At 38.1% G+C, this 26741-nt stretch overlaps 1 protein-coding gene across 8 annotated transcripts in view; it reads left to right on the forward strand.

Annotated features, from left to right (window-relative positions):
* The window catches only part of UNC13B (unc-13 homolog B), a 190682-nt gene that overhangs the window by 57858 nt on the left and 106083 nt on the right, over positions 1 to 26741 (forward strand). For all 8 annotated transcript variants that reach the window (XM_076008830.1, XM_076008826.1, XM_076008827.1 and 5 more), the window contains exon 7: positions 5199 to 5256. In XM_076008830.1, coding sequence (XP_075864945.1) covers positions 5199 to 5256 — 58 coding nt within the window. The remainder of the gene's footprint in view (positions 1 to 5198; positions 5257 to 26741) is intronic.

The raw sequence follows: 26741 nt of genomic DNA on the forward strand, positions 1-26741 counted from the left end.
TGAGACAGAGTCTCACTTTGTTGCCCAGGCTAGAGTGAGTGCCGTGGCGTCAGCCTAGCTCACAGCAACCTCAAACTCCTGGGCTCGAGTGATCCTTCTGCCTCAGCCTCCCAGGTAGCTGGGACTACAGGCATGCGCCACCATGCCCGGCTAATTTTTTATATATATATCAGTTGGCCAATTAATTTCTTTCTATTTATAGTAGAGATGGGGTCTCGCTCTTGCTCAGGCTGGTTTTGAACTCCTGACCTTGAGCAATCCGCCCGCCTCGGCCTCCCAAGAGCTAGGATTACAGGCGTGAGCCACAGCGCCCGGCCGCCTCAGCAACTTTTCAAGCTGAACAATGAGTTGTTTTCTTTTTGTTAATGGGGTATTATTGTAATTTGTGGATTTTGATTTATTTGATGCATATATTTCAGTCCATTGCAATCATTTTTTTTTGATACTAAAATGTTTTCATCTTTGGTTAGTGGCAGCTTCTTCAATTTGGCTTCTGTGTCTTTTTTTTTAAATTTTTTTTTTTTAAGACAGAGTCTCGACAGAGTCTCTCTTTGTTGCCCAGGCTAGAGTGAGTGCCATGGCATCAGACTAGCCTAGCTTACAGCAACCTCGAACTCCTGGGCTCAAGCGATCCTTCTGCCTCAGCCTCTTGAGTAGCTGGGACTACAGGCATGAGCCACCATGCTCGGCTGATTTTTTCTATATATATTAGTTGGCCAATTAATTTCTTTCTATTTATAATAGAGATGAGGTCTTGCTTTTGCTCAGGCTGGTTTTGAACTCCTGACCTTGAGCAATCCTCCCTCTGTGGCCTCCTAGAGTGCTAGGATTACAGGCCTGAGCCACCGCACCCGGCTGGCTTCTGTGTCTTTTTTTCCTATTTTTGTCATGAAAATATTTTAAGCACACATAAAAATAGAGGGAATAATAAAATGAAAGCTATACATATGCCCATTTCTAAGATTCACTAATTATCTACATTTTGTCATACTTGCTGAAAAATTATTTTAAAAACACAACATATATTTTTCACTTTTTATTCTTCAATGTGTAACATTTCTCATATATAGCAGCCTGTTGGATCCAGGAGCACTACGTCAAGACTGACTTGAGCATCCACCACCTTAGAGAGTTGGATTTTACCACACTTTATTATACTTTTCCTACTCATGGACAATTAGGTTTTCACTCTTATGAATACATGTTGCAGTGAACATTCCTGAACTTGTTTCTCTATGCTTATTTCTGAGAGATTCTCTGGGTATATACCTGGAAGTAGAATTGCTTGGTTATAGAATATGCTCTATTCAGCTTTACTAGATATTTCTAAATTGCTCCCCAGAGTGATTGTACCAATTTACATTTTCCATTTTCCTGCTTCTCTATATCGTTACTGATACTTGATATTATCAGATTTAAAATTTTTGGTAATCTAATGAGTGTAGAAATTGTTTTAATTTGTATTTCCATGTTTATTGGTGAGATTCATTCATCAGTCATTTATTCACCAAATAAATTATTGAGCCCCATGTACCCCATTGTTGTGTATTTGGTATACATTAGAGGTTAAAACAAAGATCTCTGCTCTTATGGATCATATAGGATGATGCAGACAAGCAAGAAGCATAATAAATATTCTTAAGTATTAGAAGATGAGAAGTGCTATAGGGTGTGTTATAGTTTCTTCGGGTTGCTATAACAAAATGCTATAAACTGGATAGCTTATAAACAACAGAAACTTATTTTGGATAGTTTTGGAAACTGAGAAGTCCAAGATCCAGGCACCAGCTGATTTGCTGTCTGGTGAGGGCCCATTTCCTGATTCATAGATGGCACCTTTTGCTGTGTCCTCAAATGGTGGAAGCATGTTCTCTGGGCCTCTTTTATAAGGATACTAATGCCATTTATGAAGGCCCACCCTCATGACCTAATCACCTTCCAAAGGCCCCACCTCTGAATGCTATCACACTGGTGATTAGGTTTCAACATACGAATTTTGGGAGGATATAAGCATTCAGACCATAGCAGGGAAAAACCTATTTTCTCTATGCAGATTTTATACTACTTTTGTTAGTTTTTTCCCTAATTGTTGTAACTGGTATATTTAAAAAATTATACTTTCTAATAGGTTACTATATTACTATTATAACTGAATGCTTTGTTCATTTTTTAAAGTGTTGATCTTATTCAGCAATTCTTAGTTCTAATAGTTTAGAGATTCCCTTAGATTTTCTATATACCTAGTTTTTGCATCTTTAAGTGACAGTTTTTATTCTCCTTCTAATCCTTATGTTTTTATTTTGTTGTTTTTGAATTTTTATGTGTATATTTTTATTAACAGACTTTATTTTTTAGAACAGTTGTAGATTTTCAGAAATATTGAGCAAATGGTACAGAGTTTATCCCTCCCCCCAACCCAACTGCATGGTTTCCCTTATTAACTTCTTACATTAGCATGGTACATTTGTTACAGTTAATGAACTAATATTGATAGTAACTTAAAACGTTAATGTTCATAGTTTATTCAAATTTCCTTAGTTTTTACTTCGTGTCTTTTTTTGGTTCCAGGATCCCATCTAGGATATTGTATTGCATTTAGTTGTCATGTCTCTTTAGTTTCCTTTTGGCTGTGACATTTTCTCAGACTTTCCTTGTTTTTGACCTCTTATTTAAATAAAAAATTCAGTGCCTAAGACATCTGGTGTAATTAATAGAGTGAGAGTAGAGAGCCTTGTCTTTTTCCTAACTGTAAGGGGAATGCTTCGTAAGTCTTAGAGTACAGTGTTTGCAATAGATTTTGGTAGATACCTTTTATCAAATTAAGTACACTTTATTTTCTTTCTGATTTTTCTAAGCATTTTTGTTATGAAAAAGTGTGGAATTTTATCCAATCTCTTACTGCATATATTAGATCATAGTTTTTTTCCTTTAATCTGTTTAATGTGGTAAATTATATGAGTAGATTTTCAGATATTGAGCCCTCCTTGTATTTCAAGCCTACCTCGTCAGGATATATGTACATTTGTATGCTAGCATCCATACGTTTGTACACATATACATAAATATTGACATAAATATTATACTTAGATAATATGGGTCTTGGTTAGTAATCTATTAGGATTTTTGCATCTGTATTCATAAGTGAGATTGGCTTGTCATTTTCCTTTCTGTCTGTTTTTTGTAGATAGATTTTATAGATTTTTTTTCTTAGAACCCATAATATTATTAACACATTAACTGCCATGTGAGTTATCTCTAACTCACACTAGTTTTGAGCCTGGGACCTCGTGAAACATATGTAACTCACATGTCTCTTTACCTTGGGAGCCACATGGTGCACAGGCAACTCAAGACTGCCAAACTGTAGCATGTGTGTTATGTGATGGGTGGCCCTCTGGGTAAAACCCTATAGTTGGTTCATGAAAATCTTACTTGTTGATGTTGTTATTATTAAAATTAATATTGACAATTTAATTGCATGTAACTCACAGAAAACAATGAAAAAATAACATTTTTCATTAAATTAGAAAGGATTGTCTTGTTTTTGAAGTTTTTATTATGTTTTCCTAATAAAACACCATGGTCCCAAGGAAAAACTTTTTTTTTCTAATGTGGCAGTCAGTGTGTTAATTATGCTCTAGCTGGACTTCAACTTTCTATTTTGAGCCTGGAATGGAGTCCTTAAATATGGCTTCTGAAAATATCTACTCTGATCTCATAAGTCTGAATTCTTTTAGTTTAATATTTAAAGTTTTTGGATTTTCCTCACTGGTATGCCTATGTACTGCCTACAAAAATCATCATTATTTATAATGGTTATTATTTATAACTAAGTCCCTTTGTTACTTTGGAGTAGATGTTTGACCTTCAAGAAATTTTGAACATTTTTGTGATTAGTAGCTTTACTAATTACCATATTGCATAGATTGTGTTTGGTTTCTAATCATTCCCTGTTGGAAGTAGTAATAACAGTATCTACTTTTGAAATTTGTATTATAGCTTAGTGCTTGTAAAGTATGTTACATGTAACAGTGTCTTTTTATACAGAAAGTGTTTCATGTTTGGATCCAACCATTTGAAATGCCCTTCACCACTAACACTCATGAGTGTTACATACACCACCATCAACTTTTGTCTGGATTATTGCAGTAATTCGTGTTTCCCCTCTTGTTTCCTACAGTTCATCTCATAGTAACCAGAGTGAGCTTTTAAAAGTGTAATCAAATCTATACTTCTTACCATGATATAAGTGTATAAAATCTATACTTCTTACCATGATTTTAAAACTCTGTTCCCCCAGTGCCTACAAGGCCCTTTCAATAGTTGTTGAACAAATGACTCATTCATTTGTACTTTAGAGAAGCTGTGACTTGCCCACAATCTCACAGTTTATGAATAAATGGCAGAGTTAGGATGAGAACTCCAAATCTCATGTTTCCAAGTTGCTGGGCCAAATTATATTTTTCCAATCCTGTAATAGGCTCTGAACCAAACTGTTCTCACTGTCTTCCAGAGTCTGTGTACCTCTGTTAATTTGTTTATACCTTTCTTTTTCTGTTTTTCCTTTCCAAATCCTGTCCATCCTCAAGATTTGCACTTAATTCTGCTCCCTTTTACAGAAGATTTTATTACAGCTTCAGTACCCTATATTTGTTTTTGTGGTGGTAGTGGGTGGGGTTGCAATGACTAGATTGTAAGGGTGAAGAGAAGTAGTTGGTACCAGATTTTGCACCACATGCTTAAGTAAGCAATTTCACTTACTTCCCCACGTTACCTTGTAAGGAAAGAAGCACTGTTACTTAAAGATGAGAAAACACAGCCTCAGAGGTTTTCAGCTCCGTCACCTGAATTAGCCACAGGAAAACTCAGAGGGCTGGGAAACATTCTAAGACTTATAAGGCCAAGCTTTACACAGCTTACCTGGCAGAGCTAGGTGGGTGCCAAGGTGCCCTTGGTCAGAATAGCCTCTTTGCTATCTTGGTTTAACCTATTTTAGTGGGCCAGTACCATAAATGATAGTCTGGCCTGTATGTCAGGATCCCACAGGGAGAGTAACAGCAGGGTGTACTGTTTCTGTTCAATAAAGATTTTGACTCTAAACACTAAATCTTTTTCTAGGTAGCTGTGATTTTTTTCCCTTTCTTTACTCAGGCCTCTTATTATATATGTTTTTTTTTTTTTCTCCTTTCTGCTTCTAGTATTCTATTCAAGAAGAAAGCCAGAGGAAGCCATTGCCCACTGCTGCCGCCCAGTGTTGTAAGTGAGAATACTTGTCTCTGAACCTCTGGTAATTGCAGGTTTCTGTCCCTTCTCTAAACTTTGCTTATTTTGAGTTGGGGAGTGTAACAATGTAGTGTGTATAAACAGAAGATACTCCAGAAGCACACCTGTTCAGGCACATACCTTCAGTAGCTATTTGCCTATTAGCTTTAAGAAAAAGTCCTTTGGTTTTATGTGACTGTATGCAGGTGCTCATTTTTTCCTTCCATTTGCTAGGTCCTACCCCTCTATCCCTGTTTACCTACTGTTATTTTTTAAGGCTATGTTTAAATGTCATCACCTTTGGGAAATCTTCCTGTCTTTCCTTTTCCCCCCAAATCTAGCTTAGGTGTCTCTCCTCTGTGCTTCCATCCTACCCTGTGCTTACATCCATCATATTATCCATGCATATTTCTTTGACAAAAATACAGAGTTTTTAAAGACATAGACATTCTTCCATTTTGTATTCCTGGTGTCTGGCACAACACCTGACTGATGCATGGTAAACCTCAATAAAATTTGATAAATGATTGAGTGAGACACCTTGTTATTTCTCTTGAGATTAATTTGTCCAGATCACATATTCCTCCTTGAAAGGAGTCATGCATTTTTGGCATATTGTTGCCTTTGTAAATTCATTGGTTGCCTTCCATTCTGTACATTCTATAGGCCACTTTTCTGATAAAAGTAAGATCAGTGGCAGAGGTCAACATTTTTTTCTTTATTTAAACTGAGTGTTCTGTTTCTTCTTAAAATAGGTTGAGACATTAAAGGACTGACTTAGAGTCTGTTCTATTTCACTTTTCAATCTGTGGAGTGTGTGTTTGTGTGTATGTGGTGCTTCTATTGTGTTGCTATAGTTTTTCTAAATCAAATGCTAAACTCCATCAACTGGTGTTTAAAGATAGTGGTAATGGTGGTAGCAGTTGTTATAGTAATACTAGTAATAATAAGAACCACAGCAGCTAACACATATTGAGCTCTTGCAGTATATCAGATGCTGTACTAACTTAATCTTCATAACAATCCTAAGACATAGATTTTACTGTTGTCCCCATTTTTCAGATTGGAAACTGAGGCATAAAGAGATTGAATAATTTGCCAGAAATCATACAGCTAGTAAATTGTGAGATATTAATAAATATTTAAACAGAGAAATTCATAGTCCGTATCTTGAACCTTTGTATTATACGGCTTCCTTCATATTGTTTCTGAGAAGAAAAACCTCCGTTCATGGTTTATAAATTCATTGGTTGCCTTTCATTCTGTACTTTCTTGATTAAACTAAGGGGCAGATATTAATACATCAAGCCAAAGAGGATTATTCTTTTTTTGTTGTTATTGTTGGAGACAGAGTCTCTTGTTGCCCCACCTAGAGTGCGGTGGTGGCAGCCTAGCTCACAGCAACCTCAAACTCCTGGGCTCAAGCGACCCTCCTGCCTCAGCCTCCTGAGTAGCTGGGACTATAGGGATGCGCCACCATGCCTGGCTAATTTTTTTCTATATATTTTTAGTTGGCCAATTAATTTCTTTCCATTTATAGTAGAGACGGGGTCTCGCTCTTGCTCAGGCTGGTCTCGAACTGACTCAAATGATCTGCCTGCCTCAGCCTCCCAGAGTGCTAGGATTACAGTCATGAGCCACAGCGCCCGGCCTCAAAGAGGATTATTCTTGAGCCTTAGGTATGATGGAATTCTCCTTGCTAGGTTTTGTACTTGCTTGGGACCTCTCAAGTCATCCTTCTTTCCCGTTTCTCTCTTTTGGAATGGGAGTGTCTATCCTATGGCTGTCCTACCGTTATATTTTGGAAGCATAACTTCCAAAATATAACGGTAGGACAGACATAGGATAGACAGTGGTTTCACAGGTTCACAGCTGGAGAAGAATTTTGCTTCAGGGTAAAGCTTACCTCAAGATCACTCTTATCTAATTTAGATGATATTTAAATATGACTTTGGATTTTTTAATTGGAACTGGAATCAGTGTTAAGACTTTGGGGGCTATTGGGATGTAATGAATGTATTTTGCATGTAATAAGGACATAAATTTTGGGGGGACTGGAGGGCCGAATGCTGTGGACAGAATTGTGCCCCCCCCCAATTCATATGTTGAACCTTTAAGCCCCAGTGTGACTGTATTTGAGATAGGGCCTGTGAGGAGATGATAAAGGTTAAATGAGGTCATAGGATGGGGCCCTAATCTGATAGTTCTGATGCCCTTTTAAGAAAAGAGTTAGAGAGGCCCGGTGTGGTGGCTCACACCTGTAATCCTAGCACTCTGGGAGGCCGAGGCGGGCGGATTGCTCGAGGTCAAGAGTTCGAAACCAGCCTGAGCAAGAGTGAGACCCCTGTCTCTACTATAAATAGAAATAAATTAATTGGCCAACTAATATGTTTAGAAAAAATCAGCCGGGCACGGTGGCGCATACTCAGGCGCATACTCAGGCGCATACTGAGCCAGCGGGATCGCTTGAGCCCAGCAGTTTGAAGTTGCTGTGAGCTAGGCTGACGCCATGTCACTCACTCTAGCCTAGGCAACAAAGTGAGACTCTGTCTCAAAAAAAAAAAAAAAAAAGAAGAGGAAAAGAGACGAGGGCTTTCTCTCTCAGCCATCTGAGGACACAGCAAAAAGGTGGCCATCAGCAAGCTAGGAAGAGAGCATTGATCAGAAACCAAACCTTATTGGAACCTTGATCTTGGATTTTCCAGCCTCCAGAACTGTGAGAAAATAAATTTCAGTTGTTTAAGCTACCCAGTCTATGGTATTTTATGATTGCAGCCTGAGCAGCCTGCAATGACAGACTGCATAAACTTCAATGACAGACTGCATTGACAGACTGCATAAGCAGACTTATATAAATGCATCTATACAATTATGAGAAAAATTACTGGGAAAAGAATCCTCCAAATATTAACCAAATCTGTCTCTAGGATATGGGATTATGGCCTTAAATTTTTCTGAATAGTTAATAATATACTACTTTTTATCTTAACTTAAAAAAAATTTTTTTAATTAGAAAACTTTATATAAATTTTTTTTCTTTCTTTTCCTTTACAATCCATCAGATCAAAATTATACTACGTTTAGTAGAAGTTATTATTAAGAAGAATAATAGAGTAATTGAGTCCTTATTCTTGACCTGGGTTTGCTGCTGTCTCTCTCTGTGACTTTGGAAGTCTTTCCACTATCTACTTTAGTTTCTTGATAAAATAAAAGAGTTGTTCTAGATGATCTCTAGGACTTTTCTAGCTGTACCATCACATGACCCTATTATTTCTTATTCCCAAAATTCCTTCACATGGACAGCCCCTCTATTACTCAGCATGTTAGGATCAATCCTCTGCAATCACTTGATATGTCTGTGAAGTATTTTTAGAAATCACTGGGCTGCTCCTTTAAAGAAACTCTTGCTCTTAGCCTTTGAAAATACAAGGAGCTTCTTCCCAGTGTTTTCTTTTGGGTCAAACTTTCTGATTTCATTTTCTGATTTAACACTCTGTATTCCTTTTGTTTTAGGTGTTTTTGTCTCCCTTGGTAACTGCCTTTGTCCAGTCATCTCTTTTTGGCTGCTTAGGTAGATACACAGTTCACATCAGCAAGTCTCAAGTAGACATCCACCCTGTTTGGCTTCTTTTCTTGTAAGCATCTCCAATCTTTGTGAATCTTGGAGGTCCTCCTCACTTGGATTCAGAGAGGATAAACATTCATCTTTCCCTTCCCTGGGAAATGGGGAAGGGAAGGGAAGGAGTAACTTCTTCTCACCAACAACTGCTCTCGCAAAGGTGGTTTGGTCTCACATTGACATGGACATTCTATAAGACAGTTGACAAGGATCCTGTTAAATTATCTTACAAAATTTCCTAAAATTTCCTGGATTTGTTTATTTCCTCATAATTACATTCAGGTTACTACATAGCTAATGCCAATTTGTCCTTTTATTTGTGATGCTGATGATAATTATTAGTTCAGGTGATGTTTTCCAGACCTCTTCATTGCAAAAGTATATTTTCCTTTTTGTAATTAATAAGTAATCTGTATGTGGGGACAGAAGGGAGTGATACTTTGAGATTGTGTGTATATATATCTTATTTTTTAAAGCAAACTTTCATCCATTAATTTAATTTTTTTTTTTGAGACAGGGTTTTGTTCTGTTGCCCAGGCTAGTGTACAGTGGTGTTATCATAGCTAATTGCAACCTCAAGCTTCTGGACTTAGATGATCCTTCTGCCTTAGCCTCCTGAGTAGCTGGGACTACAGGTGCATGCCACCACACCCAGCTAATTTTTCCTTTCTTTCCTTCTTTCCTTTTTTCTCTCCCCTCTCCCCTCTCTCCTCCTCCCTCCTTTACTTTTTTTTTGTAGAGAGGCGTCTCGCTGTGTTGCTCAAGCTGGTCTCAAACTCCTGGCTTCAAGTGATCCTCCCACCTCAGCTCCAGAAGTGCTGGGATTGCAGGTGTGAGCCACAGCCCCCAGCAACATCCATTAATTTTTATTATGATCATTGCCTAAATTTTATTACATTATGGTTATAAAATGATTTTCTAACTCTGTCATTCCTTTTTAAGAGGAAAAAACTGTACTCTTATAATAATTCTGACACCAGTGAGTGGAGTTTCCATACCAAGAAATTCTCTGCAGACATCAACTGAGTGCCCTGTGGTTTAATTCTGATACTAGAGACTCTGTTAGCATAGACCCCATAGGTTAAGAGTTCAGTCCCACAAGCCTGCCTCTCACTTTAGGCACCAAGCGTAAGTTCCAGGTTACCACCTGTACTTCTGACTGGTTGGCTGTAAACCAGGGTTCCCATGAACCCTTCCTCAGGTTCAGTGATTTGCTAGAACAGCTCACAAAACCCAGGGAAACAGTTTACTTACTATATAATATTACCAGTTTATTACAAAGAATATTTTGAAGGCTAGAAGTGAATAGCCAGATGAAGAGATACATAGGGCAAAGTCCAGAAGGGTTCTGAGCACAGGAGTTTCTGTCCCTGTGGGACTATGGGTGTGCCACTCTCCCTGCATAGTACATTCCCAAATGGATGTGTTTTTGTTCACCAGCCTGGAAGCTCTCTAAACCCCATCAGTCAGGGTTTTTATGGAGACTCCATTACATTGGCATGATTGATTAAATCATTGGCCATTGGTGATTGACTCAACCTCCAGCCCTTCTCTCCTCCTTAGAGGTTGGAGGAGGGGCAGGACTGAAAGTTCTAACCCTCTAACCACATGGTTGGTTCTTCTGGCAATCAGCCCCCATCCTCCAAAAGTCACCTCATTAGCATTAACTCAAGTATGATTAAAAGGGGCTTATTTTTTTTTTTTTTTTTTTTTTTTTTGAGACAGAGTCTCACTTTGTTGTCCAGGCTAGAGTGAGTGCCGTGGCATCAGCCTAGCTCACAGCAACCTCAATCTCCTGGGCTTGAGTGATCCTTCTGCCTCAGCCTCCCGAGTAGCTGGGACTACAGGCATGTGCCACCATGCCCAGCTAATTTTTTTTTATATATATATCAGTTGGCCAATTAATTTCTTTCTATTTATAGTAGAGACGGGGTCTCGCTCTTGCTCAGGCTGGTTTTGAACTCCTGACCTTGAGCAATCCGCCCGCCTCGGTCTCCCAAGAGCTAGGATTACAGGCGTGAGCCACAGCGCCCTGCCTAAAAGGGGCTTATTATGAATAACAAAAGACACTCTTGTCATCCCTATCACTCAGGAAGTTAAAAGGGTTTTAGAACCTCTGCCAGGAATTCTGGGCAGAGACCAAATATTTATTTATTATTATGTCACACTTTTATATTGAGTAGCTGTCAGTCATCTGTAAAGAAGAGCTTGCTCTCCTCTTGTACCCTTTTTTGTGAAAAATGAGCATTACTATGGACTCATGATTCTTTGTTTTTTTTGGCCGTGCCATGTCTAATTCTTTGTTTTTTTTATTTCATGATATTATGGGGGTACAGATATTGCTAGGGTGAAATATATTGCCCCTCCCACCCCCCACCCCAGAGCTTCAAGCATGTCCAACCCCCAGTGATACACACCACACCCATTATGTAAGTATACACCCTTCCCCTCCTCCCCAACCCACCTGCCCACCACCTGATAAAAGTTTTTTTTCTTTTCTTTTCTTTTTTGTTTTTTTTTTTTTTTGGCATTTTGGTTACCTTGTATATCTTTGTCTCTCCCTTAGAAGGATTCTGTTTTTAATTGTGTGTTTTATAATCCAGGTCTATCATTCTCTTTGCTCAGACTATCCCAAATTTGGCCTATGAGAGTTCCTTTTAACTGGATCCTGTGTCCTTTTGACATGGCCTCATCATTCTTTGACCACATCCTCCCTTTCCTAGTACAAGATGTTCCAGGCTTATCTTGTCTTTTCCCTTCCTCAGTCCTGAAATAAGTCATTTTTCTAGTGAGCCCTGGTTATTTTTAGTGGGGAATGGTATTTAGAAATCAAGATATTGGCATTAGTTTTGCACATTGTTCTAGAGTGATATTGTTTCTTTGCTCTTTGAATGGATAGAGCTAGGAAACAAACAAGCTCACAGATGCAACTTAAATGTTCATGCTGGTATGACCAATTAACATCCTCACCACAGGGCTTTTCCTGGTCTTCCTTCATTCCATATATGTATCATCATCTTTCAGTGAGAACCTCTGTTCCCAAGAACATCAAATTATTTACTCTTTTTCTGTATCCTGTAATGTAGTACACAAACAAATTTCAGGATTAATATACTAATGCTGTTACCAATAACTAGCCTACTAAGTAAAGTTTAAGGTTCTTGAAAGTTTTTTTTTTTACCTTAGTATATAATTCATATAGAATTACAGATCCATTATCGTACCAAAAAATTTAATAAGATTTCATAATGTCATCTGATATCCTATATTCAAAATTTCCCAATATTCTCCCCAATCTTTTGTCCCCTTTTTCCCATTGTAGGATTCAGTCAAGGTGCATGAGTTGCGTTTGTATGTGGTATGAGTTAAAGGGTCTAAGATCATCTTTTTGTATGTGGATTTCCAATTGTCCTAAGATCATTTGTTTTTTTTTTTTTTTTTTTGAGACAGAGTCTCACTTTGTTGCCCAGGCTAGAGTGAGTGTCGTGGCGTCAGCCTGGCTCACAGCAACCTCAATCTCCGGGGCTCAGTGATCCTACTGCCTCAGCCTCCCGAGTAGTTGGGACTACAGGCATGCGCCACCATGCCCGGCTAATTTTTTGTATATATATTTTTAGTTGGTCAATTAATTTATTTCTATTTTTTTGGTAGAGACGGGGTCTCGCTCAGGCTGGTTTTGAACTCCTGACCTTGAGCAATCCGCCCGCCTCGGCCTCCCAAAGTGCTAGGATTACAGGCGTGAGCCACCACGCCCGGCCAATTTGTTAAAAAGGCTATTTTTGGCCGGGCGCAGTGGCTCACGCCTGTAATCCTAGCACTCTGGGAGGCCAAGGCGGGCGGATTGCTTGAGGTCAGGAGTTCGAAACCAGCCTAATCAAGAGCCAGACCCCATCTCTACTAAAAATGGAAAGAAATTAATTGGCCAACTAAAAATATATGGAAAAAATTAGCCGGGCATGGTGGCGCTGTTGTGTCCAAGAATTCTGTATCCCAGAACTGAATGTCAGAGTAACAAGCTCACACCAACATGAGCAACAAATGGAGGTTTATTTAAGCTAGCTTGAGCTAGGGTCCAGGTCCCAGAGCACCAGCTCAGTGGTCTCTTCAGACAAGGACCCCTGGCAAGGTTTTAGCACAGGTTTTATACTTTTAGTTGTTGTGCAACTCAAGTTACAGGTTACAAGTGGTATCCGGAGCCCACCCAGCACCCACACATCCCACTCAAGCTGTTCACGCATTGATCATGCTGGCCGTGTATTGATTTATTGATTGGTTGGCTAGGTCCCAGGGACTTTGCACTACTTTATCATGTAGTGCCTTACCGATTTCCTCCCTGGGGCCTTGTTTGTTCTCTCTTTTTCTTTTACTTGGTAGAAGCCTGTCATGGCTTCAGTCAGGCTAAGTGGCAAGCAAGCAAGCGAATTATAAAAGCTAAGGTACAGAAGCCAAGGTAGCGGTTAGCTTGTATCCCACAACGCATGCCTGTAGTCCCAGCTACTCGGGAGACTGAGGCAGAAGGATCGCCTTAGCCCAGGAGTTTGAGGTTGCTGAAGCTAGGCTGACGCCACGGCACTCTAGCCCAGGTGACAGAGTAAGACTCTGTCTCAAAAAAAGAAAAAACACGATTTTTTTCCTATTAAATTGCCTTTGCATCTTTATTAAAAATTATTCTCTTTACCACTACATTCTGTAACTTTCCTTCTAGGCCTTTTCTTTTTTTTTTTGAGACAGTCTCACTTTATTGCCCAGGCTAAAGTGAATGCCACTCTAAAAGACATATATAAAAATTTTCAATTTTTATATATGTCTGCCTTGCCTACCTACTATACTAATGACAGTATCACTGGTTGCAATTGAGAATGAATCAGAAGTGATTCAGCATCTTGCAAGGGTTTGATGAGACAAATATTCATATATACTGCTAGGGTGTGTAAATTAGTACAACCTTTCTAACTTAATTTCACTTCTGGGAAGTGTTCAAGGAAAATACCTAGAGGTACAAAGGCAGGTTTATGTACAGGTTTTATTTATAATGGTGAAAAATTGCAAAAAATTTAGTAAGAGTGGATAACGGTGGTATTTTCATATGATGAAATAGTATGCTTTTAAGTATGTAAGATACAGGAAATTTTTTTTTGAGACAGTCTCACTCTGTTGCCCAGGCTAAAGTGCCGTGGCATCAGCCTAGCTCACAGCAACCTCAAACTCCTGGGCTCAAGCAATCCTCCTGCCTCAGCCTCCCAAGTAGCTGGCACTACAGGCATATGCCACTATGCCCTGCTAATTTTTTCTGTATATTTTTAGTTGGCCAACTAATTTCTTTCTATTTTTAATAGAGACAGGGTCTTGCCCTTGCTCAGGCTGGTTTTGAACTCTTGACTTTGAGTGATCCTCCTGTCTAGAGCTCCCAGAGAGCTAGGATTACAGGTGTGAGCCACCACACCGGGCCAGGAAATATTTAGGTATAAAAATTTTTAAAAGTAGGCTGCTAAACTGATTAAGGTGATCCCAGTTATCTAAAAAGGAATTGTACATACATGTGCATAGAATAATGCCAAGGAAATTCAGTTTTAATAGTGGTTCTCATTGGTAGGATTATAGGTAAGTTTTGTTTTCTTTTTGTCTTTATATAATACTTAATTGCACTTTCCAAATTTCCTCCAGAAACATGCATTTCTTTTATGATAATTAAAAAAACAAGAAATATTTTAAAAAATGATCTCAGACCTGACAATATAGAGGCACATTATTGTAAATTCACCTGTTTAGTTTGAATTTAGGACTTAGCTGAACGATAGTTTGTTGAAATTTACAGTTTAGTTCAGCAATACCAGTGATTCCTTAATTGAAAGTTGTTAAGTAGCTCTTAGAGTTACAGTGTCCCTTTTATTAACAAAAAATTATCTCTAAAGTCTCCCCTAACCAATTACATATGAAACAAAAAGTTTCTGGGGTCTATGTTATTTCTATTTTTGTAATATGATCTCAAAGATATTTTGAACTTCTGTTTGAGATACAGGCCACCATCTGTCTATGAAAGGTTTGTTTCACTGGTTTTGTGTCAGTATTGCTTGTAATTAATATATATATAGATCATTATTCAAAATGTCCTAGGTATGAATCATTCTTTAAATTATTAAAATAGGGAATAACTCAAGATATTTAAAATTTTTGTTGAAGAGAATTTTTTGGTTCAGAATAGTTGGGTGTGAGTCACATCATGAATAACAGTGACCAAACGTTGAGAAGTACTATTAATATCAGTAATACACTGCTTGGTTACCAGGTTGTGACATCTTATTTGACCACTACTAGCTTTAAAAGGATTTCTTTTACCAACATACCCAAAAGAGATGTTTATATAAAATGCTTTACCTTTCTTCCCTTTCAATTCATTATATTTTCTGGTCCTGATGTCAATCATACTGAAGTTTATTGATAGACAGGAAATAGGAGGTGTTCAATGCTTTTCACTATTCAGCCATCAGGGCTGACATGCCTTATGTCTAGTCTGCACCACATTCAAATACCCCTCTTATAGCCTCCTATTCTTGGCCTCTGTCTAAAACTGTTCACTGCCACACTATGTCCTGTTTTATTTCTAATATTCTACTTGCTTGAGAGGCAGAGAAATGGGTCATTCTGTATATGTAACCAGGTATTCCCCACCTGAAAGATTAGGTTTCCTACCTGCTCTACAGATGATGGTATAATCTGACCACTAAAATCAACCAAACATAAAACTCTAGGCAGGTACTGCCAATGCTACTCTTAGTCCCATTTCTCCACCTACCACAAACAAGACTAGCTTTAAGCCTATGGACTATTCTGGCTGCCTCTCAATGGGGGGGCCAGGACTTGCTTTCCTAGTTTGCTGATGACGATGAACTCCAATAGAACAGGAAACTTTGTCCACCTGTTTCTGGTCCAGAATGCCATTCTTTTATTCTAGACCCACCTCATATCAGAAAAAGTAGCTCTAATTAGCAATTACTATCTCAAGGTTTGATCAGCTAGAGAATGGGATTATCATTCCAGCATTTTATGCCAAAGAGCATAAACAGATCTGGATTTGGGAAACAGATCTTTACCATGGGAAGGATCTGAGAGGACCTGGTGCTTCCTGACCATCAGACCTAACCAATTTGCACAGCTCCAGATAAAAAGGAAACCTGACTAGCACCAGATGCTATGGCCAGTTCTCCAGAAATTTGTATCTGTAGTAATTAATTTCCATATGACCATAAATATCATGCCGATAACCCTTGCCTGTCAGATACATCTCTTAGAGAACTTTGTGGTTTCACAGTTTCAACTAGTAACACTAGCGTCCTTTCAAGACCACATAGTAGGTGAATCCACGTTTCTAACAGCATCTTAACGAAAGAGATCCAGAATCTTGCACCATAACTTTTGAAGGGGCAGAACTCGGAGAATCATATCCTTTATATCTTTTGCAATGCTGTGTTTCTAGTCCATAGTAGGTTCCTTGCAGACATTAGCACAGCCTGCCAGGACTTCTGATAGCCTTCATAAACAATACCCTGCACTAACATTTGGGGAATGGACACGCTTGAAGCTCTTACTCGAGGGGATAGGAGGGACATGGCAATATATGTAACCATAACACTTGTACCCCCATAATATGCTAAAAAACAAACAATAACCCTGCACTGAATGTTGGGGGACAGTTGCCAAAGATAGTCCTGGGAGACTTGAGAGATTGAACTCATTCCTGATGTCCAGGTTCCTTTGGGACAACTGCCAACTTAGGTTTAATTACAAATGTATCCAGTTCTTGAAGCCATAATATGTATGCTACTTACTTAAATTCAAGGCCCTATAAGTGGGCTATTTAGTCCCTATACCAACTAGTCTTTAGCTCCATCTGTTACAGTGCTGCCTCATGAAAGAGATGTCCAGCTCCACAACCTTCCTAATTATTTTATATCATAGTGTGATATCATTCTTTTTTTTTTTTTTTTTGAGACAGAGTCTCGCTTTGTTGCACAGGCTAGAGTGAGTGCCGTGGCGTCAGCCTAGCTCACAGCAACCTCAAACTCCTGGGCTCAAGCAATCCTGCTGCCTCAGCCTCCCGAGTAGCTGGGACTACAGGCATGCGCCACCACGCCCGGCTAATTTTATATATATATATATTAGTTGGCCAATTAATTTCTTTCTATTTATAGTAGAGACGGGGTCTTGCTCTTGCTCAGGCTGGTTTCGAACTCCTGACCTCGAGCAATCCGCCCACCTCGGTCTCCCAGAGTGCTAGGATTACAGGCTTGAGCATTCTTTCAATAGATATAGGTTTGGGGGGTTCTGTTTAATGCCCTCTAGGTTAAAATTCTGTCTCATTTCAAGTCACCTGTGATTTAAAGCTGCAGAATGTATTGGCTTCCTTGTTATGAATTGTTGAAGGCCACTTTGCATGGTACTGTGAAGAGCTGCTCAGAGTCTTTTTTTTTCAGGTCTCCCAACTAGTTATCTTTTTCTGCATCAATTCTAGTAAATGAGTGAACTGGGACTAAGACCTAGGTCTGTTTAATTCTAAGGTCATGTCCACTGTACCACCCCATGATGGCAACAATCTGATTGGATATAATTTGTCATTCACAAACATTCACAGATTTGCCATTCACAAAGTAGCTTTTCCTATATAGCTACTACCTTTTGCTTTATTTAAAGTTAATTCATTTATTGATAGGTAATACTTGGTACAAAAGTTTTAAAATATTAAAGGGAATATAGTAAAAGGTCTCCATTCCCTTCCTGTTCCCCAGCTGCCTGGATCTTCTTCCCAGAGACAGTCATTGTTAAGAGTTTCTTATGAATCATTTGAGAGATTTTATAGTTGTCCAAGCATACTTGCACATATCAGAGATCTTTTGATTATTCTTTCCATCCTTTGAATTGGTTTTAGAGTACCATCTACTATAATAAAATGTCCACAGCTAACTTATATTTGATATTTGAATACTTCTTGATCAGTGTCCCTTCAGGATTGTTGGTGTGTTTTAAGAATTTCTTAAAGCCACAGGGAATAGATTATTTATTCTTTGGGTTGCTTTCCATGGCAAAGATCTGTTTCCCAAAATGCTGGTCTTGAATACAATAGGAATGTTTCCTCTGTCCTCATTCACCCTCCTAGAATGACTTTCACACATTTGTTATTCGGTTAAGAACTTCTGGCAGTTTATGTCCACAGGATTTGTTAGTTTTCTTACTAATTTTGAATTCTTGGTGATCACTTTGCATGGTGTGAAGAGGTTTTCCCCCTCCCAAGATTCTAAATCAGTCCCTTTTTTAGTTTAAACTTTTTAAAAAATAGAAACACATAACATGTTCACTATAAAAATCTTCAAATGATTCAGAAATGTATAATATAGAAAGTGAAAGTACTCTGTAATTTCTGGAACATCTCTACTTCTCTCTGAGATAATTAATCTTTACAGTTTGGTATATACTCTCCCAACATCTTAATTTTTCCTTTATAAAATATAGGTAAGGCCGGGAGCGGTGGCTCACGCCTGTAATCTTAGCACTCTGGGAGACTGAGGTGGGTGGATTGCTCAAGGTCAGGAGTTTGAAACCAGCCTGAGCAAGAGCAAGACCCCGTCTCTACTATAAATAGAAATAAATCAATTGGCCAACTAATATATATAGAAAAAATTAGCCGGGCATGGTGGTGCATGCCTGTAGTCCCAGCTACTTGGGAGGCTGAGGCAGAAGGATCACATGAGCCTAGGAGTTTGAGGTTGCTGTGAGCTAGGCTGATGCCACAGCACTCACTCTAGCCTGGGCAACAAAGCAAGACTCTGTCTCAAAAAAAAAAAAAAAATATATATATATATATATAGGTAAAAATTTTAATTATTTAGTATTTGAATATGTGAAAAAATACATGTAAAATATAAAAGTTTTGCAGTGTAAAAACAGAACTAACACCATGAGCCCATCAGCCATCATTATCTTCTAGTATAGTTTGTTAATGTACTCCCTACTTTTTCTTAGACTTACCATTCTGAGTGGCAGGATTTTTTTCCCTGGTGAATTGCAAGGGTAAAGAGGTACTCTTTAGTTTTTTAGTCTCACTGTCTGGGTGTGTTAGGTACTCAGGGATTGATGCTTGGTTGCTTGTCCCTGAAGGACCTCATCCCATCTAGGTTTTAGGAAAAGACAATTTGGCCTTTTGCAGGGAGCAGGGTAGAGGGACGCGGGAAGGAAAAAGAAAATTATCATTGAGAGTGTAATTTGTAGTATTTGCTCGAAGATGGCATCCTTTTTCTTTTGGAAATTTACTTTCTTCAGAGCTTGTAGATTCCTAAGATGGTTTTGTAATTAAGAGCACTAGACTCATATGCAGGCAGCAGAGACATGGGGTTGGCAATAACTAAAGCTTTATCAGCTTATCCTTAGTAGAAATGAAGACAATTTAAGCAGATACTAGACGACTGAAAGAGAATCCTTATACTTTTCTTAATTTTTCTTGTGAAGCTTTGAGACTCCAGCATCATAAAAAAGAGATTCAAAGCCCCTGAGTACAAAGGAACTTATCCATTATACATCTTTTGTTTCCTCCTCCCCAAAGGTTTCTGTTTGGGGTGTTCTTATTAATGAGTACATACATAGACCAGAGAATCTGTGAGGGCTGTGGAGGAATTAGTGGGAGAATGCAAAAAGAATCTGAAGACCTGGATCATAACCTAGACTCGGGCCAGAAGAGTATAAATACACAAGGCAGCAACTTGAATGTGTTATTTATGGTTATCTTCAACAGGTGCGTAATATACTCTGGAAAGAAAGGAAAGTCCTGAGGTGGCAGAAGAATAAACAGATGGTGAAGAATGGCATAAAGTTTGCTCAAGAAGCCTTTCCAGAGAAATTAGTTTAAAAATGACTTTTGAAAGAGCTAATTGAAATGTGTTGGTTGAAGGAAAGATTGTTTATAATAGTATAAATGAAAAGGATAGGATTCAAGAGATGCAGAGCATACTGGCTGAGAGGGAGTAGAATGTTGTCATAGCTTTGCTTGCTAATCTGCTGAAGGAAATGAATCCTTTTGCTGTACAGATTCTTTTCAAAGAGCTAAGATATACAAGGCTGGCCCAGTTTGACAGATTCACCCCTTTGGTAGCCTTTTTTTCCTTTTACTTCAGATACATAGTGTCCTCCTTGTCATCTATCACTTTCCTTCAGTTTAAATCTGTTGTAGCATTGAAAGTTTTGTGCCACTTAAAATTTTGGTCACTAAAATTTGGTTGCTGTGACTAAAGACCTATTTCTGTGAGCACTGGAAGCAGCAGAGCAAACCTTATGTCACTGATTACTTTTACTTATTTACCTAGGATCACATGCCCTGCAGGAAAATAGGATTGTCTGGCCAGCTGGTCTCTACCCTGAAGATTCTTTCACCCCATCAGTTTCCTTTCATTCCCCTTCTCATTTCTAAAGTCCCAGAAGGCAAAGGTCCAGGGCTCATCTTCCTCTTTTGCCACCTTTCTGCTACTGTTTTTTTCCTTTCATCTTAGCCTCATATTCTGACTCTTGCATTAAAGCATCCTAATTGTTCTGGTCTTCTGTAGATAGCTGATTCTTGTTTACCTCATACCTGGGATGTCTCCTCCCATTTTATGTATTTATTTTTAAAGGAACCATATATATAAGGTATACAATTCAAGAGATATAAATATGTATGTGATGAAAAACAATTTTTTCTCTCTAATCCTATCCTTTAGCCATACAGTTTCTATCCAGAGCCAACCACTTTATTGCCATTTACTGTGGATTTACTCTAGAAAGAGTATATGCATTCATAAGCATACGTATTTCCCACACACACAAATGGTAATATGCTATGCCTCACTTAATATGACTACATATAGGAACAAATTCCTATTAAGGGACATTTTTTATTGAGATAAAATTCATATAGCATTAAATTAACCATTTAATGTGTATAATTCAGTCACATTTAGTACATTCACAATGTTGTAAAACTATCACCTCTATCTAGTTCCAAAACATTTTTATCACCCCCAAAGGAGACCCCGTACCCATTAAGTAGTCACTCTCCATTCTCTCTACCCCTAAGCCCTGGAATCATATAGTATGTGACTTTTTGTGACTGGTTTTTTCACTCAGCCTTTTTTTTTTTTTTTTTTTGAGACAGGATCTTTCTTTGTCACTCAGGCTGGAGTACAGTGGCCTCTTCATAGCTCACTGCAACCTTAAACTCTTGGGCTCAAGTGATCCTACTGCCTCAGCTTCCTGAGTAGCTGGGACTATAGGTGTATGCCGCTATGCCTAGCTAATGTCTTGATTTTTTGTAGAGATGGGGTCTCATTCTTGCTCAGGCTGGTCTTCAACTCCTGACCTCAAACAATTCTCCCACCTTGACCTCCCAAGGTACCATGATTACAGGAGTGAGCCACCACACCCAGCCTCAGCATATTTTTGAGATTTATTCAAATTATAGCAAGTATCAGTCCTTTATTTCATTTTATGACTGAATAATAATCCATCTTATGGATATACTACATTCTGTCTATCCATTCATAGTTGATGGGCATTTGGGTTTTTGGCAACTTTAGACTATTGTGAATAGTGCTGTTATGAACAATAGTATACAAGTATTTGAACCCCTGTTTCTTTTGGGTATATACTAGGATTGGAATTGCTATTAATGAACATTTAAGTTGCTTCCAATATTTGCAGTTACAGAAGTTGATATCATTTTCCATAATTTCATACATGTATGAATATCTCTACTGGATGAATAGTTAGAAATGAGATTACCAGGTCAAAGCAATGTGTCTTTAACAATGCATTCAACATTTTAGAAGATATTACAAATTTCCTACTATAGAGGCTGTACTGTTTATATCCCTGCCAACAAAGTATCAGAGTGCTTTATCCTCCCTTGACTTTTAGGGATATCCAACTTTCCTACAAACCATATCGCAGACATAGCACGGTGAAGACAGCCACAGGCAAACAGTTCTTGTGCCACGATTCACTGAGTCTCCTTCCTGCTTGCCTGCTCAGCCTGTGTTGCCCTTCTCTACCATCCTAGTCCTCTCATTTCCTGACTTCCTAATTTGGCTTTTGATAACTGGGCCCTTTGTTTGGTGTCTTGTTCAAAGTTCCTCCTCTGGTTTATCAACTCATATTTCTGTTTATATCTTAGTTTTGGTTGCCCGTTTGATTTTGTTTTCAATAATATTGTAGAAATACAGAAGAAAGTGCTGAGGTGGCAGAAGCAGCAGCAAATGGTTGAGAATGGCATGAAGTTTGTTTAGAAAGGCTTTTCTAGAAGAGAATTTAGAGGTGACTCTTTAAGAAGCTAAGTGGGATGTATTGATTGAAAGGAGAGATTGTTCATAATAGGATAAATGAAAAGTATGCAGAAAGGATTCAAAAGATAACCCACCTCAGCCCACCACTAGAGTTCTGGCCAAGGAATCTCTTACTGGCTGGAACATTCTTCCCCACTACCTCATCCAACTGGGTAGCAGGGAGTAAAGGATCAGTCAATCCATAGCTTCTGCTACCTCCAGTTCAGGACTAGGACTGTCAGACAGGACAATATACTAGTTACAGACTCCTTAGAATATATAGGAAGTATTATTTTAGTGATAAGGAGGTGCAGTAGGTCCAGGATTTTTTAGCAAGAGTACCCACAGTGATGAGTTTTACATTATATATGTGGTATCAGTGGAAGCAGTTGGTATTGATGCTGATTATAGGGCTGGCAAACTAACAAAAGAGAGAAACTTGAACAATATGGTTTGCCTGATAAAAATAATGTTAATTGTAGTCTTCTGACTCATTTATTTATTTCTATCAAGCCTTCTAGAAAGAAATTTGAGATGGCTAATTGTAGTCATTATTTTAACTTATTATCAGTTATGTTCAATTACAATTATACACAATTATGCATGTTAAAATGTCAGATTAATGTATCAAAGTTTCATTTGATAACAGCACTTATGTGCCTATCCTGGGTATATTCTGTATTGTCTATGTATAAAGGTCGGTTATTCTCATAAAAGCATGATCATCTGATGGCTTCTTGTAATAAAAGAAATGAATTTGATAAAATACGATTGACAGAATAGTTGTAGATATCAACAATTGGTAGAATTTTTCATTACACAATCAGAAAGTCCCTGACCTCTGGGAGCTCAAGTCCAGAGAGTAAGGAACATGTAAGTAGTACCATGTGATAAGTGAATGGTAAAGACAAGTACTTGATATTCAAGGAATACAGAGGAAGAAAACTTAATTCAAATTTAGGGTGATTAGGAATGGCTTCCCAGAGTGAGTGACATCACAACCAAAGTTGACAGTTTACATTATGGTTCCCTTTTTGTGTTGTGCATTCTGTGAATGAATGTTGATCAATGTATAATGATACATATCCACCCTTACAGTATTCAGAATCATTTCACTGCCCTAAAAACCCTTGTGGTTTCTGTATTCATCTCTACCTCCACCCAAATCCTTGGTGTAGATTGAATCTTGAAGAATGAGTAGGAGGCAGTCATGTGAAGAAGGAGAAAAGAGTTTATGGTACAAGGATACTAAAGACGAAAAAGCACGACTTAAGACACTTTGGGATACTGCAAGTTAAAAATATTGGTGACTTGAGGGTAGGAAATAAGAAGAGTAGGGAAGGGTCAGAGATAAGGCTAGAGGCCAGAGAGAGCACATATCATGAAGGGCTTGAGTGCCATAGCAAGCTGTTTATATTTTACCTTGAAGGCAATGGGGAGCCTTTGAAGACTTTATACAGAGGAAGAAAACAATCAGCTACCAGTGGTTGTAGTGACACAAGCAGTTTGCATTTAAAAAAAAAATTATTTATTTATTTTTTTTGAGACAGAGTCTCACTCTTTTGCCTGGGCTAGAGGCCATGGCATCAGCCTATTCACAGCAACCTCAAACTCCTGGGCTCAAGCAATCCTTCTGCCACAGCCTCCCGAGTAGCTGGAACTACAGGCATGCACCACCATGCCCAGCTAATTTTTTCTATATATTTTTAGTTGGCCAATTAATTTCTTTCTATTTTTAGTAGAGACGAGGTCTCACTCTTGCTCAGGCTGGTTTCAAACTCCTGATCTTGAGTGAGCGATCCTCCCACCTCGACCTCCCAGAGTGCTAGGATTATAGGCATGAGCTACCGTGCCCAGCCAAAAAAATCTTTTTAATGATAAAATATAGATATATAGACAACCTCATAAAACAAATGTTTAGTTTAATGAATTAGTATGAGTGAGGCAAAAAATAGAACTTTGCCAGCCACCCCAGAGAGCCCTTCCAATGTGGCTTCCCAATCATAACCCTTTCTTCCCTAAAAGCAACTGCTATCCTAACTTTTATGATAATTACTCCCTTGCTTTTCTTTGTTATCATTCACGTGTGCATTTCTAAATGTTTTATTTTTGCTTGTTTTCTCTTTTTTACATATCTTATAAATTGTTTCTTAATGTGTGGCTTCCCTTTCCATCTCTTAATTTTTTTTCCTTGTAGTCTGTTTACTGAAAAAATCGGGCTATTTGACTACATGGTTTTGTTTGATTTATAGAGTTTCTTACATTCTGGATTTTGCTCAGTACATTTCCTTGGTATAGCTTAACATACTGTTCTGTCCTTTGTTTCCTGTAAATTGTAGTTGGACCTAGAAGATTGCTAAATTCAAGTGTGACATATTCCATAGTTGGAATATATAATAATTTTAAAAAGTCTTTCCTTGTTTGTGAACATGTGGATTATTCCCAGATTTTTGCTGCTAAAACACAATGCTGTAGTGAACAACTTTATACAAATACATTTTTTGGTAAATATGTGCAAATGAATCTCCCTTCCCCTATTACGTATTATTTTACGTACCTTTCTTTTATAGCACTTAGTGTGTGTGATTATTTGATTAATATTCATTTCCTTCCCTCGGTCATAAATATGCTTATGTATGTATCCACAGTACCTTTGTTCAATAAGTATTAGTTGAATAAATGCATTTCTATAAGTGGTATCATTGGGTTAAAGAGTATCACACATTTTAAATTTTGTTAGATACTGTCAAATTATCTCTAAAAAGATTGTACCTATTTATATACTCCCAATGCTATTACTCATTTTTTTTCACATTCAGCCATATTGGCACCTTCCTTCTGTAAACATTTGACAACTATGTTCTAGGTTCTGTTCTAGGTGCTTGGGATATCAAGTAGCAAAACAAAGATCCTGAGTGGAAGGAGACAGACAATTAACAAATCAAATAAGGAAATATATAGGATGTTAGCAAGTAGACCAGTGAAAGAGATGGTAAAAAGCAATTGCTAGTGCTAGAATTGGAGTTGAGCTGTAATTTTAAATAAGATTGTGAGAGTATTGGGCAAGTGAGGTGATGACATTTGAGCAAAGGCTTGAAAGAGGTGAGGGAATTGGCTTGTGGCTCTCTGAGGAAAGACTGTAATAGGCAGAGGGAACAGCCAGTTCAAAGGCTAATAGTGACTGAAAAGGAGCAGGAAGAGGTCTACTGGGTGCTGAGAATGCTGTTTCTTGATCTGCACGTCAGTTACATGAGTGTGTTCACAGTATTCACTGAACAGTAAAGATTTGTGTACTTTTCTGTATCTTATTCTTCTCTCAGGGCATACCACTAAAACCTGTTTGTTTCACTTATCCCACTCCTAAATTGAGCAGCTACTAATTCTCATAGCTGATGAGGTGATTTGGGGTCATACTTCTGATTGGCTGACTATATAAATGAAGTAACTTTTGGGACATACTTCTGATTGGCTGACTACTACGTAAATGAGGTGACTTTTGTGAAAACTTGCCATTGGCTAACTGTAACCCCCCAAAAGGTATAAAACTGAAAGAAAACAAAAAAAGGGCTCTCAGAGTTTGGTGGCAGATATGCCTCTCTGAGCCCGCTGGCGAAATAAAGCTGACTCTCCACCTCTCCATGTGCCGCTTTTTTTCTTCGCCAAGAGATGTTCACACCTGCCAGAACACTTCTGTAGAGCTTTCATGTTAAAAATGAGGTGGATGTTCAATATTTCATAATTCCTTAGTAATACCCAGTTGTTCATGGCTATTTCCCTGAAACTTATTAATATGATGAATGCCTTAATCAGTTTCTATTAATAAATCATCTTTGACTTCCTGTGATATATCCCACTTGATTATGATAAATTATTCTTTTACTGTAATACTAGGTTTGATTTGCTTGTATTTCATTTTGGATTTTTATATGTATATTCACAAGTAAGGTTGTGAATAATTTTTTTCTTTTCCTTAATCCTCTATGTTAGATTCGAAGTGCTTTTCTTAATTATAGGTTCTTTGCTACTATTTTCCATAGAAAGAGAAGTTCTGTGGTACTTATCTAATCGACTCTCTAGTAAAAAGGAAGGGAATAATTTCTAGTGTTTGACTCTATTGTCCCTTATAAGTTACCTGGTAATTACTACAATTTAGTAATTGATAGGTGAGTTCCTGTCAATGCTTAGACAGATGAGTGTTCACTTTTAGCCTGAGGCTCAAGTACTCTTCCATTTTAATGTCATGGAAAAATTAACCAGCCCTGGTTTATTAATTGGTAATGTAACAGTTGTCTGGTGTTTTGTTTGATAATTATAGACTTTATATTTTAATGTGACTATTTCTGATTTCTTACATTTTCCACTAAAAGCAAGATAAAATATACAGAAGAAGCAGCCTCTGAGTATGTTGCCTGGTCAGTTAGCCTGAGGGACGGATAAATGCAGAAGTTTATTTTCTAGGAAAGAAGATTCATTTTGAATTGGGTCCTAGAACTGCTAGTATTTCTTCACTTTCCTGTATGATC

The sequence above is a fragment of the Microcebus murinus genome, chromosome 12 (assembly GCF_040939455.1).
Source record: "Microcebus murinus isolate Inina chromosome 12, M.murinus_Inina_mat1.0, whole genome shotgun sequence".
Taxonomy (NCBI): Eukaryota; Metazoa; Chordata; class Mammalia; order Primates; family Cheirogaleidae; genus Microcebus; species Microcebus murinus.